Here is a 19468-nt window from a genome sequence, read left to right on the forward strand (position 1 = left end):
CTTGAGGTTGACTGAAAAGTTAAAATATGTATATCTCTACAGTACCAGTCAAAAGTTTTTACTATTTTCTACATTGAAATAACTGAAATAACACACATGGAATCATGTAACTAAAGTGTTAAACAAATCAACATATATTTTAAATTCTTCAAAGTAGCCACCCTTTGCCTTGACAGCTTTGCACACTCACTTCTGGCATTCTTTCAACCAGCTTCACCTGGAATGCTTTTCCAACAGTCTTGAAGGAGGTTCCACATATGCTGAGCAGTTGTTGGCTGATTTTCCTTCACTCTGCGGTCCAACTCATCCCAAACCATCTTAATTGGGTTGAGTTCAGGTGATTGTGGAGGCCAGGTCATCTGATGCAGCACTTATACATGATCCCAAATGTGTTTCATAGTTTTGATGTCTTCACTATTACTACAATGTAGAAAATAGTACAAATAAAAACCCTAGAATGAGTAGGTGTGTCAACTTTTGACTGGTACTGTATATATTTGAGAAAACATTGGTTCCAACTGTGATTGGAAGGGGCTTGCACCTGTATGGTTGAGGAACAGAATATGCAGGAGTATAGCGTGTGGTAAGTGGCTCACTAGAGCCCCCTACTGGACACCAGCACTATTAAAGCTATGTAAATCAGTATTCAACTTTTTAAAATTTAACTAGGCAAGTCAGTTAAGAACAAATTCTTACTTACAATGATGGCATGACACTGGGCCAGTTGTGTGCTGCCCTATGGGACTCCCAATCACAGCTGGATGTGATACAGCTTGGATTTGAACCAGGTACTGCAGTGATGCCTCTTGCTGAGATGCAGTGTCTTCGACCGCTGCGCCATTCGGAAGCCCAAAACTCAAGAGCAAGTGGAGAAATGATTAATTGATGAAGCACACTTGTCTACAAAATATGTCTTCCCCATGCAAACTTTTCAGCTGGTGGTGCTAATGAGAGAGGGTGTGGTAGAATATACAGGTTGAGCCTCAAGGTGAGGGGTACTGTGGTCTATCTCCACCTAGTGGTAAAATACACTCGCACCAAAAATATTTGGGATTTTGAAACTGCAGTAAAGTGCAGTAACTGCAGTCGACTGGTATTTTGGACGCAGTTATACAGTTACACTGGAAATTTACTGCAGTATATGAAACTTATTTCAGATGCAGCATACTGCAGTTATACTGCACTCTGACTGCAAGTTTTTGTTCGTAAGGGCAGAAATGGAACCAGTAAAACAATTGGGAAGACAGAGCAAACATTTCAACTGCAGTTTTTATAAAACCTTTACTTTATGTTGAATACTTTAGGTATTGGGAAATGAACAACAGGGCTAAGCAAAACTAGGGATAACCAAACAACATAAAAAGCATAGGCAAAATGGACTAACACAACTGGTTTAGACAATAGTTAGAGAGCTTTTTTTCATGAATGAACAAGAAGTACAAAGGAGGAGGGGGGGGTTGTCAATGCGCTAACACACTAGTCCTTCTCTAGGTTAAGACTTCTGGGGTCTGAAGGGTCTGATGGATGGATCCAGAACGTCTCTCTCGACCTTCGGTGTTTGGCAACATTGCTACCGCTTTTGTGTTTGCTAACTTTTTCAATTCCAAAATAACTCACAAAGCCAGTGTCCTCCCTTTGAAACGGAGGGCCATTCACTCTGTGTGATTATTCTGATGAAGGCCATTGTAGGCCCGAAACCTACCTTAAATAAAACAAAAACATGTTTATGATCAGCGAATGTTGTGCCATTTCCCTTGCAATACATATCACATATGCATGGGAGATCAATCATTTCAATTAAGCTTTTGTTTCAGCCACTGACCTGGCTACCTTTTGAAAGCCATGGGTGCAGAGGAACCCACAAAGAGCAAAAATATTCCTCAGTTCCATAAAATGGAAAGGTCTGCATGCTCTTTTAATGAATCTTCATAACTTGCAGTTGATCATCACAGCCTTTACATCATCACTCCACTGCAGTGGATTAATCAGATAATAGGTTATTTTGTTGATATACTCTTGTCATACTCTGATTTGAAACATGGAAATATGTTAGAAAATCCTCAGTTTCTAGAGATATTTGCAATGTTCTCTTGGTGCCATATTTACTTGGTTTTGGGAGAGGATGATCGATTTTCGCTGCAGCCAGTGAGTGACAATGACTGAATGATGAAAGTAACCACATAAAGGCAGATAAGGCGAGGAGGCTGGCTATACCAGCAGTAAATAATCATCCTTAATTAATAAAATAATGTCACAGGAAATTAAAATGTCTATGAGAGGGACACTGTTATATCCTCCACAATTAGAGTTAATGACCCACAGGGGTCGCTGGGGGGTTGTATTGGTGGTGGTAGTGCCTGTGCTATTGGTGTGGGTCGTGTGACTCACATTTACGCTATGTGGGTAGCAGCTTTTGGAATGTTATGAGACGGGACACACAATCAAACAGAGAGAGAGAATAAGTCAGTCATTTTCAATTTGTATTTGTTGAATTAGGTTTTGAACATTATTACATTCTGTATTAGATATGTTTGTTTTATTTGTTATATATACACAAGCATATACAGGTAACTGACAAAATAATGGAAGTGTTTCCATTATTTTGTCAGTTACCTGTATGTGGGTGTGTGTGTGTGTATGTGTGTATATATATATATATATATATATATATATATATATATATATATATATATATATATATATATATATATATATATATATATATATATATATATATATATATACACACACACAAACAAATATCCAATACAGTAAATTAGGGATACAATGTATATTGAAAGCAGGTGCTTCTACACGTGTGTGTGTCACCAGATCTCATCCCAATTGAACCCTTATGGGAGATTCTGGAGTGGCGCCTGAGACAATGTTTTCCACCAACATCAACAAAACACAAAATTATGGAATTTCTTGTGGAAGAATGGTGGCGGTTCCCTCCAATCGAGTTCCAGAGACTTGCCAATCTATGCCAAGGCGCTTATGTAGTACCAGTCAAAAGTTTGGACACACCTACTCATTCAAAGGTTTTTATTTATTTTTACTATTTTCTACATTGTAGAATAATATTGAAGACATCAAAACTATGAAATAACACATATGGAATCATGTAGTAACCAAAAGAGTGTTAAACAAATCAAAATATATTTGAGATTCTTCAAAGTAGCCACCCTTTGCCTTGATGACAGCTTTGCACACATTCTCTCAGCCAGTTTTGCCTGGAATGCTTTTCCAACAGTCTTGAAGGAGTTCCCACATATGCTGAGCACTTGTTGGCTGCTTTTCCTTCACTCTGCAGTCCAACTCATCCCAAACCATCTCAATTGGGTTGAGATCGGGGGATTGTGGAGGCCAGGTCATCTGATGCAGCACTCCATCACTCTCCTTCTTGGTCAAATAGCTCTTACACAGCCTGGAGTTGTGTTGGGTCATTGTCCTGTTGAAAAACAAATGATAGTCCCACTAGGCGTAAACCAGATGGGATGGCAAATCGCTACAGAATGCTGTGGTAGCCATGCTGGTTAAGTGTGCCTTGACTTCTAAATAAATCACTGACAGTGTCACCAGCAAAGTACCCCCACACCATCACACCTTTTCCTCCATGCTTCACGGTGGGAACCACACATGCGGAGATCATCCGTTCACCCACTCTGTGTCTCACAAAGACAGCGATTGGAACCAAAAATCTAAAATTTGGACTCATCATACCAAAGGACAGATTTCCACCAGTCTAATGTCCATTGCTTGTGTTTTTTGGCCCAAGCAAGTCTCTCTTTCTTATTGGTGTCCTTTATTACTTGTTACTTTTCAGAAATTCGACCATGAGGGCCTGATTCACGCAGCCTCCTCTGAATAGTTGATGTTGAGATGTCTGTTACTTGAACTCTGTGAAGCATTTATTCGGGCTGCAATCTGAGGTGCATTTAACTCTAATGAATTTGTCCTCTGCAGCAGACGTAACTCTGGGTCTTCCTTTCCTGGGGCGGTCCTCATGAGAACCAGTTTTATCATAGCGCTTGATGGTTTTTGCGACTGCACTTGAAGAAACTTTGATAGTTGTTGACAATCATTGTTTTTATGTGTATCACTTAGCTTTGGCAACATTGACCTTGTCATTCATGCCGTTAAAGGTTCAATGCAGACTTTTTTAATCTCCGTGTCATTTCTGGGTAACAATTAGGTACCTAACTGTGATTATTTTCAATTAAAATGGTCAAAAATAAACTAAAATAGCTTTTTAGCAAAGTGGAAATTCTTAAGACTTTTACTATAATTGTCTGGAAGTGGGGAGGGAAAAAACTAGCTGTTATTGGCAGAGAAATTTGGAACTTTCTTTCTTATTGGTCAATAAACAAAATTCAGATGTCACCAACCCACCAAAACAGCTCGTACACTAAAAGGGCATTATCATAATTTTCACAATTTCAAAGTATTATTCCAACCTCAGTGTGGAAATATAATATAATTCTAATATTGAGTTGCACCCCCATTTGCCCTCAGAACAGCCTCAATTCGGGGCATAGACTCTACAAGGTGTCGAAAGCATTCTACAGGGAGGATGGCCCATGTTGACTCCAATGTTTTCCACAAAAACATAACATACGCACTATACACATGGATTTTGTGTTATAGATACGTGGTTGTAGTAGAGTGTGGCCTGAGGGCACACGCTTATGTGGCATGTACACTAGCAAGCGGCAAATTGGCGAGTTCAGCTTAGGCCGCCCATTGTGACTCGCTTGTGGGCGTGCTGGCAGCATAAAAACTCAGCAAAAAAAGAAACGTCTCTTTTTCAGGACCCTGTCTTTCAACGATAATTCGTAAAAATCCAAATAACTTCACAGATCTTCATCGCAAAGGCTTTAAACACTGTTTCCCATGCTTGTTCAATGAACCATAAACAATTAATGAACATGCACCTGTGGAACGGTCATTAAGACACAGCTTACAGACGGTAGGCAGCTTACAGACGGTAGGCAAATAAGGTCATAGTTATGAAAACTTACGACACTGACTCTGAAAAACACCAAAAGAATGAGGCACAGGGTCCCTGCTCATCTGCGTGAACGTGCCTTAGGCATGCTGCAAGGAGGCATGAGGACTGCAGATGTGGCCAGGGCAATAAATTGCAATGTCCGTACTGTGAGATGCCTAAGACAGTGCTACAGGGAGAGAGGATGGACAGCTGATCGTCCTCGCAGTGGCAGACCACGTGTAACAACACCTACACAGGATCAGTACATCCGAACATCACACCTGCGGGACAGGTACAGGATGACAACAACAACTGCCTGAGTTACACCAGGAACGCACAATCCTTCCATCAGTGCTCAGACTGTCCGCAATAGGCTGAGAGAAGCTGGACTGAGGGCTTGTAGGCCAGTTGTAAGGCAGGTCCTCACCAGACATCAACGGCAACAAACGTCGCCTATGGGCACAAACCCACCGTCGCTGGACCAGACAGGACGGGCAAAAAGTTCTTCACTGATGAGTCATGGTTTTGTCTCACCGGGGTGATGGTCGGATTCGCGTTTATTGTCGAAGGAATGAGCGTTACACCGAGGCCTGTACTCTGGAGCAGGATCGATTTGGAGGTGAAGGGTCCATCATGGTCTGGGGCGGTGTGTCACATCATCATCGGACTGAGCTTGTTGTCATTGCAGGCAATCTCAACGCTGTGCGTTACAGGGAAGACATCCTCCTCCCTCATGTGGTACCCTTCCTGCCTGCTCATCTTGACATGACCCTCCAGCATGACAATGCCACCAGCCATACTGCTCGTTCTGTGCGTGATTTCCTGCAAGACAGGAATGTCCGTGTTCTGCCATGGCCAGCGAAGAGCCTGGATCTCAATCCCATTGAGCACGCCTGGGACCTGTTGGATCGGAGGGTGAGGGCTAGGGCCATTCCCCCCAGAAATGTCAGGGAACTTGCAGGTGCCTTGGTGGAAGAGGGGGGTAACATCTCACAGCAAGAACTGGCAAATCTGGTGCAGTCCATGAGGAGGAAATGCACTGCAGTACCGTAATTTCCGGACTATTAAGCGCACCTGAATATAAGCCGCACCCACTGAATTTTTAAAAAATGATTATTTTGAACATAAATAAGCCGCACATGTCTATAAGCCGCAGGTGCCTACCGGTACATTGAAACAAATGAACTTTACACAGGCTTTAACGAAACACGGCTTGTAACAAAAATAAATAGGTTTTAACGAAACACGGCTTGTAACAAAAAATTTAAAATTTACAGTAAACAGTTGCCTACCAAGAAAGTCATTGCTCCAGACCAAGCTCCCGTGCAGCAGCTCTATTTCCTTTTCCAACAGCCAGATCAATCGCCTTCAACTTGAAAGCTGCATCATATGCATTTCTCCGTGTCTTTGCCATGATGGTGACAAAATGACTACCATAATCAGAATGATGGGAAGTGTGAGCGCGCTCGATTTAATCTAAACAGTAAACAAAAAAGTTGTTTGACCTTAACCCGTTCGGCAATTTCATTGGTCTAATGAAAGCTTCATGCCGCCAAAAAACTGAGCACGTCACAGAATGTTTTTTTTTATTTGAATGCGGGAAAAATCCATATATTAGCCGCGTCATTGTTTAAGCCGGGAGGTTCAAAGCGTGGGAAAAAAGTAGCGGCTTACAGTCCGGAAATTACGGTACTTAATGCAACTGGTGGCCACACCAGATACCGACTGTTACTTTTGATTTTGACCCCCCCACTTTATTCAGGGTCACATTATTCAATTTATGTTAGTCACATGTCTGTGGAACTTGTTCAGTTTATGTCTCAGTTGTTGAATCTTATGTTCATACAAATATTTACAGATGTTAGTTTGCTGAAAATAAACGCAGTTGACACAGTGAGAGGACGTTTCTTTTTTTGCTGAGTTTAGTAGCACATTCGATTGTGCGTCAAGAATTCAGCATAGCAAGTTTGTATGAAGGTCTGGTTATTAAATGGGTAAATAGTTCAATAGTAATATGCTCCAAAACGCTCTAATTGACAAACAAACTTTGCTGCCGTGTTTCCAATTGTCCACATGGCTGGGAGAACCTATTCAAGTAAGTCAATACATTTTGAAAATGTAAATAAAACGATGTTTTATTAGCTAACTCAAATGAGCTAACTCAAATGAGCTGCTAAATGAGCTAACTTAGCTAGTTGGCTAGCTAGCTATCTAACCAAATTGACATACTGTATAGATATATAGCTAAGTTAATGAAATATCACCAGCTACCTAACTAAATATTAGCTAGCTATCTTGATGTATTTATCACTAAAAAACAAACTCCAAATGCATTTGTAGGTAGCTAGCTAACAGCCATGGAGGAGGGTGAAAGGATAACGTTAACATTAGTAGTCCCAACTTTCAAAGTGAGAAAGTAGGCTATTCTGGATAGGGTAGGTACTAGTAACATAATAATAGTAACATAGATAATAGAAACATAATATTCAGTGCAGTGTAATTTAAGTACAGTGAAGTCTGTTTCTTGTGAGGTTTTCTGTCCTGATAAAGAAGGCTATGAAAGCCTGTCTACAGATGAAGAGGTCTCAATGAAGAGCAGTGGTTCTCAGTCCTGGTCCTGGGGACTCAAAGGTGTGCACATTTTTGTTTTTGCCTTAGCACTGCACAGCTGATTCAAATGGTCAACTCATCATCAAGCTTCAAGTGGTATTTATGTATTCATTTGTGATGCTATATTGTTTGTCCTCGTGTGTTCGTTCATGTTTTTCAGCATAAAGTACTCTGCAGCCACTTAGTGTAGACACCAGAACAGGCCACACACATAGATTCATGTTGAACACTGTCGCTTTAACTACCTCGTTTTCTCAATAACAGGCTCTCTCCTTCACTTCATCCCTCTCTCCCCTTCTCCCTAAATCCTTTAGGTTATATCAGCTGTGTCGGTGAACCCCTCCCGCATTTGAACTGGCTACATAGAGGACACAGCATGACCATAGGTGAGAGGTCACTTGGTCAGGTCAACAGGAAGTATTATTAAAGAGATGCTTTACATTGAAATACAGATAGAGATGCAGTAGTCCCAGAGTTAATGATCCAAGGTCAGTTTATATTATACAGGAAGTATTATTAAAGAGATGCTTTACATTGAAATACAGATAGAGAAGCAGTAGTCCCAGAGTTAATGATCCAAGGTCAGTTTATATTATACAGGAAGTATTATTAAAGAGATGCTTTACATTGAAATACAGATAGAGAAGCAGTAGTCCCAGAGTTAATGATCCAAGGTCAGTTTATATTATACAGGAAGTATTATTAAAGAGATACTTTACATTGAAATACAGATAGAGAAGCAGTAGTCCCAGAGTTAATGATCCAAGGCCAGTTTTGCATTTCACCTCCTGATTTATTATGATGACTGACAGTGTTACAATTTTTTTTAAACACAAGGCTTAAACATGCTATCTCTCTCCATCGGTCTCTCGTCTGCAGGTATGTTTTGATGTGAGAGAGGACGCCAACCCCCAGTCGCGTCATCGCCACCTCACCCGCTCTTAAGATAACCTTCGGGCCAACTGGGAGCCCATGGCTGGTTAGGAGACACCACTAGAGACACTATTATGTAATTGTGATGAACTGAGAGAGTATTAGGGTAGCACTGTGATTCATTAATCATATGCTGTCTTTCCTGCTCCTATGTTCTTACCTCTTTCCCTTTCTTTTACACCTCTCTCGCCACCTCTTTCTTCCTCTGTTTTTATAATGCACAACAGATGTGCATTGAAGTAAAGATTGAATTTATATTCATAATATTTATAATGCATGTATTTATAACACTTGGATAATTAACTTCCAATAAAGCATTTCACAGTCTCTACTGGTTGAAATTCTCTCATTTGATGAAATACTACACCTATCCTGTGTTTATCAGATCAATGCAGATTAAGGAAATTAGATATCAAAATGAACTTGTTTTAGAGTATTTACATGATGCATAGGATGTGTAGTTTACTGTTTTTTAAATTATATTTCTGTATATATGAATTACAAATCAGCCTTTAACTAGTTAAATCATGTTTCTAGTCTATTGCATAGTTACAATGTGTAACCATTGATGTCCCAGGACCAAGATTGGTAAACACTGTTGACGTGTATAATTGTAGTACATACATGCAGACACAGCATCATTCAAAGACTGGAATTTGATACTCCTGGTACTGGATATGACTGAAAAATTATCTCAAGGATATGCATACCTGAACTGCACCTTTATTTGCCAAGGTAGAGTACATGATCAGTGAATATATTAAATGTACAGGCTTCAATGTTGGGAATCACATGCATGGTAATAACTACATGTATATACGACTTGCATCCTTGGCACAAAGTTATATTATAATCTACTCAACCCATAAGCTTCATTGTCATTCAGACTGTTTGGAAGTTGATACAACTGGCTATGATAGCCGAAGTTCTGAACTAATATGTATACCAAACGTTTTAGGGTCCATACACAGATCGGCTACATAGCTAACTACACATCAATAGGCATACAGGTATTTTTATCCTCCACTGCACGATAAGCAAGAAAATAGTTAGCTTGCTACGTTATTTCATCTATCTGCATTGCATGGGAAATATCAGCAAGGCAAGCTTACAAAATTGTACATTCAAATTTGCAGTAAATGCTTTAGCTAGCTAGATTCTTTACATCCACTGTTTCACAAGACGACAGCCTGGTTTGCTGGTTGTTTCAGGAGTCCCTAAACCATTAAACAACCAGAATTACAATTTCATACTCATGTCACAACACCCATAAAGATAGCCGGCTAGTTGGCTAATGTTAGCTCGTCAGCTAGCTTGCTAAATCGCGATTATCGTAAATTAACTTTATTGAAAAAAAAAGTATAATCGTTTGTCTCGACATTAACATATTCCTGTCAACTGTTCATTTCTTGCATGATTCGTTATGACGTTATAATCACTTACATTTGCTTCCATCCTAGTGTTTTTGTCAGCCATCTTTGCTGAAGAAAGTCTTCAGCCTTGGGTCACATAGCATCAAATTCGTCATGGGAACCACTCGATATGATTGGGCATCGCCCAGCGGTCGCCGCTGGTGATTTGCATTAAGTTGGGAAAAAATGTATGTTTTTCACCTCCTCCCACGCCACCTTCGCACCGCCCGAAGGTCCCCCGCCCTCTCCGCTTCTCACCACTTTCCTTCCATTGAAATGAATGGGAAGCGGTGTTTCACCACATGCCATCTTATGCTAGTGTACATGGGCCGTTAATGTGTTGTGAAATTTGGTATAATTTTCTTAATTTTTCTGGACCCCAGAAAGAGTAGCTGCTGCCTTGGCAGCTAATGGAGATCCATAATAAATATTCATACAAAATACAAATACAGTTGTGTCAAGTTGGCTGGATGTCCTTTGGGTGGTGGACAATTCTTGATACACATGGGAATCTGTTGAGTGTGAAAACCCCAGCAGCAATGCAGTTCTTGACACACTCAAACCGGTGCATCTGGCACCTATTAACATATCCTGTTCAAAGGCGCTTAGGTCTTTTGTCTTGCCCATTCACCCTCTGAATGGCACAAATATACAATCCATGTGTCAATTGTATAAAGGCTTACAAATCCTTATTTAACCTGTCTCCTCTCCTTCATCTACACTGATTGAATTGTATTTAACAGGTGACATCAATAAGGGATCATAGCTTTCACCAGGTCAGTCCATGTCATGGAAAGTGTATATAAAACACAGAAAAGTCACGTTTTTGACTGCACTGGGCCTTTAAAGCATATTGAGATAAAGTTAGTGAGAGAGAGAGAGCGAGAGAGGTGGGGCAAGGCCAAGGGTAAAGGATTCAGAGTGAATTAGGCCTATGCAACCACAAAAAAAACATCTGAATATTGTATTTGTTTAAATAATATTTTATTATAAGATGTACATTTCACAAACAGCATATCTCTATATGACATTCACAGTATTGTACACCCTGACCCATCAGATTCATATAAACACTTTGTTCCGCTGTTTGGTTCCCGGTACTCAAAGAAATAGAAATGTCCTCTCCAGGATTCTCATATACAAATAAAAGTACAAGAATAAGAAAAATACTCTCCATATTTTACACATTTATAAAATGTTCTTTTCCAACAAAATCTCCCAGTGAATCAAAAAAAATCCCTTGTTTATATAATTCTTCATTTGTATCTATACATATACAATTACATACATGAAAATAGTATTCAGTACAGTACGTGGTAGCTTTTCTGTTATAGATGAGTGCAGGTTTCTGTAAGTAGATTAAAAGACCATACTGTATCTGTGAAGGTGATTCTCTTGTATTTTCTACAAGGATGTCCAAGGACTATGTACTTGTGTTTCTTGGTTTATAAAGAGAACAAGCTTTAAAAATGCATCTTATGATGGCCTCTTTCAATAGATAATTGCCCCTCCCCTCTTATCAAAGTGAACATCTTCATTCTCAGGTTAATTATTGTATCATGCTACCTGGCTGCCACCTGGTGCAACAGTGCCAGTGACCCATACAACTGCAGCTCTAGTAAAACAATAATGACCAGGCCATAGGAGGTCTTCATGCTCTGCTGGTTTTGTTGTGTCTTATTGGTCAATTCAATAATCTAAGTCAACATTAAGATGGGGAGTTAATAAACTTGTGTTATTCCAGTGTTATTCCAGTTGGTTCCAGATTGAGTGCTGACCTACAGCTACATTGTGTTCATGTAAAACACAATATTGTCCTTCTGGTGTGGTAGGTCATCTGATGCTCCTGCTGTCTCTGTGATTCACTCCAGACATAAAGACACAGCCAGAAACAGACACAGCCCATCAACTAGCCTGGAGGTCGTGGGCATTGTTAGCTGTGAGGGCCGTCAGAGTTTTCCTTCAGTCCAGTACTAACAGAGGGTCAGGGGGCCCTTGTGTTCAGGTGTAGTGAGGGTCAGAACCAACAACCATAAGCTTTGATATATATTTTTTTAACCCCCTTTCTCTCCCAATTTCAATTACGATCTTGTCTCATCGCTGCAACTCACTCGGGAGAGGCTAAGGTCGAGTCATGTGTCCTTCGAAACATGACCTCCTTAACACCCGCCCGCTTAACCCGGAAGCCAGCTGCACCAATGTGTCGGAGGAAACACCGTTCAACTGACGATCAAAGTTAGCCTGCAGGCGCCCGGCCTGCCACAAGGAGTCGCTATAGCGCGATGAGCCAAGTACAGCCCCCCCGGCCAAACCCTCCCCTAATACGGGCGACGCTGGGCCAATTGTGCACCGCCATATGGGACTCCCGGTCATGGCCGGTTGTGACACAGACTGGGATCGAACCCAGGTCTGTTGTGATGCCTCAAGCACTGCGAAGCAGTGCCTTAGACTGCTGCACCACTCGGGAGGCCAAGCTTGTAGATTTTAGACCGTCTGCCTCACAGCTCTCACTGCAAGATGATACCCAAAGCCTCAAAAGTAAGAGGAACTCTCTCCTCCTTCCCTCCCCATGCTCCTCTGGTTTAGATATCAAGAAGGGAGTTAATTGTATGAACAAGGTCCCAATGTGCAGAGCTCTAGGCTTTTCAAACATGAAAGGAATTTCCTTATTTTACACAAAAACACGGCAGTCACAAGTGAGCCTGTAGACAGCTGGGTCTATAAGAGGCCGTGACCTTCTGGAGCAACAGCACTCCATGTTATTTCTGTTGTGTTCCCCCTCTGTCAAATTTTCAGGGGAGAGAAACCTTGTCCTGAAGGAAAATGGAATTGGTTTCTCTAAAAGCAAGACAGCAAGTCTGCCAGGGAAATTCTCCAGGATCTAATGTTTCATCCTGGGGCCTCTGTATCTCCAAGCAACCCCTGACTTCACTGAAGCAGAGACTATGAGAGAGGAATACAAAGCCAAACCACCTGACTGTGTTTTAGATTAGGAAAGTGTTTGGTGGCTGTAAAATAAATAAAAGACGGTGGTATTCTCTTGAAGGTGGTTCTGAGACAGATACAATCGGTTAGATATACTGCTATAATGCATCCCCATTCCCCACGTCAGTGTGTAAACTTTGCCATTATCTGAAAGTCAAATAAATATGATGTGCCTCTACATCAGGAGACAGGGGACCATATTTCCCTCCTATTTCCTATACTAACACCATGATGATTAACAGCCCCATTACATATTTTCCTAGAAAAAAAGAGTATGATATGCCATAACTTTGTGTATCGAATTGTAGTAGGGATGTTCAGAAGGGAGACATGGATCAAAGCACACATTGTAAAAGCCTCACTTGACTTTGTTGTGTTGTGTGTACAGTAATACCATGACATTCCTCCTGGGGATGAGCAGATGAAGACCGGTATGTTTTGAGATGTGCTGTATGTGAATCCAATTCACAATGACTTCTGATCAGAGGAATAAAAGCAAAGACTGTCTATTATATTGACAAGATATTTGAGTGAACACTAACAATGGAAATACATGTCCTCAAATATGGGAGGCAAGATCAGGTGGGACCATTCTAGCCAATAAGCGGGCAGATATACGCGTGTGAACAACAGACCATAGAGATAGATAGAGGACTCTTCTTTGTATTTGTGCCACAATAGGCTATCTCCAATTTAAAGTAGTCAATTTTCTTCATTGGCTTATTGCCTCCAACTCATAAAAATCCCAACCCAATTTCTACTTTAAAATGGTGGAAGCCCTCAATGGCAATGTCCATGGTAAAACGGGTTATATCCATGATGAGTCCTCTACCTATCTCTATGACAACAGGCACTTCTCCGATATAAAGTCGTTTTTGGGTAAGTTGCCAAAACGCCACGTGCGTCCACTTATATCAGTGCATTTGTAACAACCTAACCATTACAAAATTTCTATTCGATAAAATAAGCCTAACCTAGGAAATTAGCAATTGAATTTTTTGATGACCAAATTCAACTCATGCACCTTCATACAAACATTCCTCACTTTGTGGGCTTATTTTCGTGGACAGATTTTGTAAAACCTCTCGCGTCGCCTATTCCTCTCTGATAAAAGCTATTGTCAGCTAAGCAGGCGAACAACCAGCAGCACAGCACAATCAGCAATGATTGGCACAGTCACAGAAGAGAACACACTGTTTGGACATGCTGAGGAAGTATTGCAGAATACAGGATGAGCAAAAGAAAAGGGCTGTGTTTGTTAATGTCCCACACAGACAGACGGATAACATTTTACATTCTGTCTGCTTCTCCTTCTGCCAATCTTTACCTTTGCACTGACACCCAACGGCACTGTTTAGAATTGAAGTGAGAGGTGGTCTTGTTTGAAAGTAAAATATAAGTGATAAACATAAGGCGAGTTGTGCGGAGAGCCGTAAGGCACTTCCATTATGGTGGTGGTGACAGCGATCATCATGTGTTTTGTAGTAAGTAGGCATCAGGATTCACACTACACTGACCACTGAGTTCATTACATGACGACTGCTGGTTCCACAGTGTTGAGTTGCATGGAATACACATCAGATACTTTTAAGGTAAAGCCATCATCATTGCCTTTATCATTGTTGTGAGTTGTTTTCTGTTATGAGGTAACAATTAAAATTGTTGTTTTATGTTCAGATAACGTTCATCATGTGTTGATTTTCTCCAATTGTGCATGTTTTGTCTTCTGTTATTAATGTCCAGGTTTTACAGTGTGATGATGTTTCCATCCTCTCTCATGCTCTCCTGGCTGCTGCTGGTCTTGGTGGGGCTGCCGTTGTGTGTAGGAGTGGTCAGGGAGCTCAGGGAGGCCTTGCTGTCTGACAGAGAGCCGCAGCTGGGCAGGGACATGCTCTGGGGGAGGGGCCGTTGCCCTAGTGACGAGGACAATGGAGACTCTCTGTGGCTGCCGTTACCGTTGGACACACAGCGATGGGGCAGGTAAGGTGGCAGGCTGTCAGTCTCAATGATAAGGTCTCCGTCCTCGTCGCTGTCGCCCTCCGCCACGCTGTTACTGTTGCTATGGTGACTGACACTCTGAGAGGCAGTGCTGGGGGCTGAGTCATGGGAGAATGCAGAGCCTACAGATCCAGAGGAGCTGTTCCCCCCTGCCGAGACCTTGCTTGCCCGGGGCACCACGTTGTTGCGCTGGTTGGCCGGCTTCACCGTCACGATCAGGTTGTGGCTGTTGGCCACCATCATGTCTGTCACCTGGTCCAAAGATTTGCCGGCCACATCAATGCCATTGACCTCAAGGATCTCATCGTTGACCCCCAGCAGGCCTGTGCTCTCAGCCAGGCCTCCACGCACCAGCCGCGAGATGAAGACACCAGGCACCTTCTCCACGCCCTGAGGCGTGACCCGCATGCTCACCCCGTCACGAATATAGAAACCCAAGGGCTTGTGGGTACCGTGCTTGTGCAGGCGGACACGCCGGTGTGTCTCGGGCAGGATGTCGACATCGATGATGGAGGAGATCTGGCGGAAGTCCTGGGGAAGGCCAATCATCAGGCCTGGTTTGGTCTTCTGCTGCGCCGGGCGCAACCCTGCCAGGCCTTTTTTCCTCCTCTGCAGGGAGTTGGTGGCAAAGACCACAGGCTCATCCACATCTACAGGACAGAGAGAGGCACAGACAAAAGCCATGTCAGACAAAGACATAAAATGACAAGGCAGCACCAGGGTCTCAGTTCATTCCATATATGAACCATCAAATAAATGGTAGTATGCTCTGAGACAGTAATGGCATTATGTTCAAGATGTCAACAGGTAACTTGGGGGTAAGACATGGGTTAAATCTGGTCAGTTGGAGAGTAAAAGGAGGGGAAACAGCACAGGGTTTAAAATCTCCTCTAATCTTTTCTAATGCCTGTCTTTCCGTGTGTAAACCGTCAAGCCCTAACTTTAAGATGTGGAGAAAGTTCACCTTTCAACTCTCAAGAAGGAAGTCTCATTTCCCTACTATACAAATACACCTATTGATATAGAATGCAGTGGTCTCACTTTATCCTGCTGTTTCTTTTGGCTTTTCTCTGGGGGATTCGTTAAGATCAAATATTCAACCATACAGGCCCTGTGAAGTTATATACTCATTTCTATGATGTCAACAAGCTGACCTGAGATTTTCAAAAACAGTGAGTCTCTATTCCACTGTTTTCATAGTTACCACTCCCAATATCTCTTAACCCATTTCTCCTCTGTCTCTGTCTGTCCGTCCCTCACACACACTTTTTTTCCCTCCACCTTCGAGTTAGAAGGTTGAGGGTTCGAGACCTGCTCCCTGCCTGTTTCATTACAGTATTCTTTATTGGGGTTGGTGGATGTTTGTTTATTTATTTATTTATTTATTTCACCTTTATTTAACCAGGTAGGCTAGTTGAGAACAAGTTCTCATTTGCAACTGCGACCTGGCCAAGATAAAGCAAAGCAGTTCGACACATACAACAACACAGAGTTACACATGGAACAAAAAAAACATACAATCAATAATACAGTAGAACAAGTCTATATACAGCATGTGCAAATGAGGTAGGATAAGGGAGGTAAGGCTAAGGTATAGGCTAAGTTGGCGAAGTAATTACAATATAGCAACTAAACACTGGAATGGTAGAATGTGCAGAAGATTAATGTGCAAGTAGAGATACTGGGGTGCAAAGGAGCAAAATAAATAAATAAATACAGTATGGGGATGAGGTAGACTGGATGGGCTATTTTCAGATGAGCTATGTACAGGTGCAGTGATCTGTGAGCTGCTCTGACAGTTGGTGCTTAAAGCTAGTGAGGGAGATAAGTGTTTCCAGTTTCAGAGATTTTTGTAGTTCGTTCCAGTCATTGGCAGCAGAGAACTGGAAGGAGAGGCGGCCAAAGGAAGAATTGGCTTTGGGGTTGACCAGTGAGATATACCTGCTGGAGTGCGTGCTACGGGTGGGTGCTGCTATGGTGCCCAGTGAGCTGAGATAAGGCGGGGCTTTACCTAGCAGAGACTTGTAGATGACCTGGAGCCAGTGGGTTTGGCGATGAGTATGAAGCGAGGGCCAGCCAACGAGAGCGTACAGGTCGCAGTGGTGGGTAGTATATGGGGCTTTGGTGACAAAACGGATGGCACTGTGATAGACTGCATCCAATTTGTTGAGTAGAGTGTTGGAGGCTATTTTGTAAATGACATCGCCGAAGTCGAGGATCGGTAGGATGGTCAGTTTTACGAGGGTATGTTTGGCAGCATGAGTGAAGGATGCTTTGTTGCGAAATAGGAAGCCAATTCTAGATTAACTTTGGATTGGAGATGTTTGATGTGAGTCTGGAAGGAGAGTTTACAGTCTAACCAGAAACCTACAGTCGTGGCCAAAAGTTATGAGAATTATTAATTTCCTTAAAGTTCGCTGCTTCAGTGTCTTTAGATATTTTTGTCAGATGTTACTATGGAATACTGAAGTATAATTACAAGCATTTCATAAGTGTCAAAGGCTTTTATTGACAATTACATGAAGTTGATGCAAAGAGTCAATATTTGCAGTGTTGACCCTTCTTTTTCAAGACCTCTACAATCCGCCCTGGCATGCTGTAAATTAACTTCTGGGCCACATCCTGACTGATGGCAGCCCATTCTTGCATAATCAATGCTTGGAGTTTGTCAGAATGTGTGGGTTTTTGTTTGTCCACCCGCCTCTTGAGGATTGACCACAAGTTCTCAATGGGATTAAGGTCTGGGAAGTTTCCTGTCCATGGACCCAAAATATTGATGTTTTGTTCCCCGAGCCACTTAGTTATCGCTTTTGCCTTATGGCAAGGTGCTCCATCATGCTGGAAAAGGCACTGTTCATCACCAAACTATTCCTGGATGGTTGGGAGAAGTTGCTCTCGGAGGATGTGTTGGTACCATTCTTTATTCATGGCTGTGTTCTTAGGCAAAATTGTGAGTGAGCCCACTCCCTTGGCTGAGAAGCAACCCCACACATGAATCGTCTTAGCATGCTTTACTGTTGGCATGACACAGGACTGATGGTAGCGCTCACCTTGTCTTCTCCGGACAAGATTTTTTCCGGATGCCCCAAACAATCGGAAAGGGGATTCATCAGAGAAAAGGACTTTACCCCAGTCCTCAGCAGTCCAATCCCTGTAGCTTTTGCAGAATATCAGTCTGTCCCTGATGTTTTTCCTGGAGAGAAGTGGCTTCTTTGCTGCCCTTCTTGACACCAGGCCATCCTCCAAAAGTCTTTGCCTCACCCTGCATGCAGATGGACTCACACCTGCCTGCTGCCATTCCTGAGCAAGCTCTGTACTGGTGGTGCCCCGATCCCGCAGCTGAATCAACTTTAGAAGACGGTCCTGGCGCTTGCTGGACTTTCTTAGGCGCCCTGAAGCCTTCTTCACAACAATTGAACCGCTCTCCTTGAAGTTCTTGATGATCTGATAAATGGTTGATTTAGGTGCAATCTTACTGGCAGCAATATCCTTGCCTGTGAAACCCTTTTTGTGCAAAGCAATGATGACAGCACGTGTTTCCTTGCAGGTAATCATGGTTGAACAGAAGAAGAACAATGATTCCAAGCACCACCCTCCTTTTGAAGCTTACAGTCTGTTATTCAAACTCAATCAGCATGACAGAGTGATCTCCAGCCTTGTCCTCGTCAACACTCACACCTGTGTTAACAAGAGAATCACTGACATGATGTCAGCTGGTCCTTTTGTGGCAGGGCTGAAATGCAGTGGAAATGTTTTTGGGGGATTCAGTTCATATGCATGGCAAAGTGGGACTTTGCAATTAATTGCAATTCATCTGATCACTTTTCATAACATTCTGGAGTATATGCAAATTGCCATCATACAAACTGAGGCAGCAGAGTTTATGAAAATAAATATTTCTGTCATTCTCAAAACTTTTGGCCACGACTGTAGGTATTTTTAGTTGTCCACATATTCTAAGTCAGAACCATCCAGAGTAGTGATGCTGGACGGGCGGGCAGCGATCGGTTGAAGAGCATGCATTTAGTTTTACTTGCATTTAAGAGCAGTTGGAGGCCACGGAAGGAGAGTTGTATGGCATTGAAGCTCGTCTGGAGGTTAGATAACAGTGTCCAAAGAAGGGCCAGAGGTATACAGAATGGTGTCGTCTGCATAGAGGTGGATCAAAGAATCTCCAGCAACGAGAGAGACATCATTGATGTATACAGAGAAGAGAGTCGGCCCGAGAATTGAACCCTGTGGCACCCCCATAGAGACTGCCAGAGGTTCAGACAACAGAGCAACCTTGCGCTGATGGAGAGCAGAGATCGCTGGGAACAGGAGAACAGTACTTCAGAACCTGCCCCAGAGACAGACAGATAGACAGTCAGTCTCAGAGATGGAGCAGGGGTAGTGTGGTATGTGTAAGGACACAGTGAGGATTTCCATACCTCTCAACCCCTACTGAGGGGTCAGAGGTTGTGAAACAGAATCAGATTGCATACCAGTCAGATGAATCACCGCTTCAATCCCCACTGTTTACATTAAACAGACAAGACAG

General features: G+C 42.3%; 1 protein-coding gene across 1 annotated transcript in view; it reads right to left on the reverse strand.

The window, feature by feature from the left end:
* Window positions 1–13987: 13987 nt before the first annotated feature.
* Window positions 13988–19468, reverse strand: part of LOC115196801 (partitioning defective 6 homolog alpha) — a 38517-nt gene continuing 33036 nt past the window's right edge. Inside the window, exon 3 of the mRNA XM_029757716.1 lies at window positions 13988–15578. Within this exon, the coding sequence (XP_029613576.1) occupies window positions 14677–15578 (902 nt within the window). The 3' untranslated portion in view covers window positions 13988–14676. The remainder of the gene's footprint in view (window positions 15579–19468) is intronic.

This window comes from Salmo trutta, chromosome 7 (assembly GCF_901001165.1).
Source record: "Salmo trutta chromosome 7, fSalTru1.1, whole genome shotgun sequence".
Taxonomy (NCBI): Eukaryota; Metazoa; Chordata; class Actinopteri; order Salmoniformes; family Salmonidae; genus Salmo; species Salmo trutta.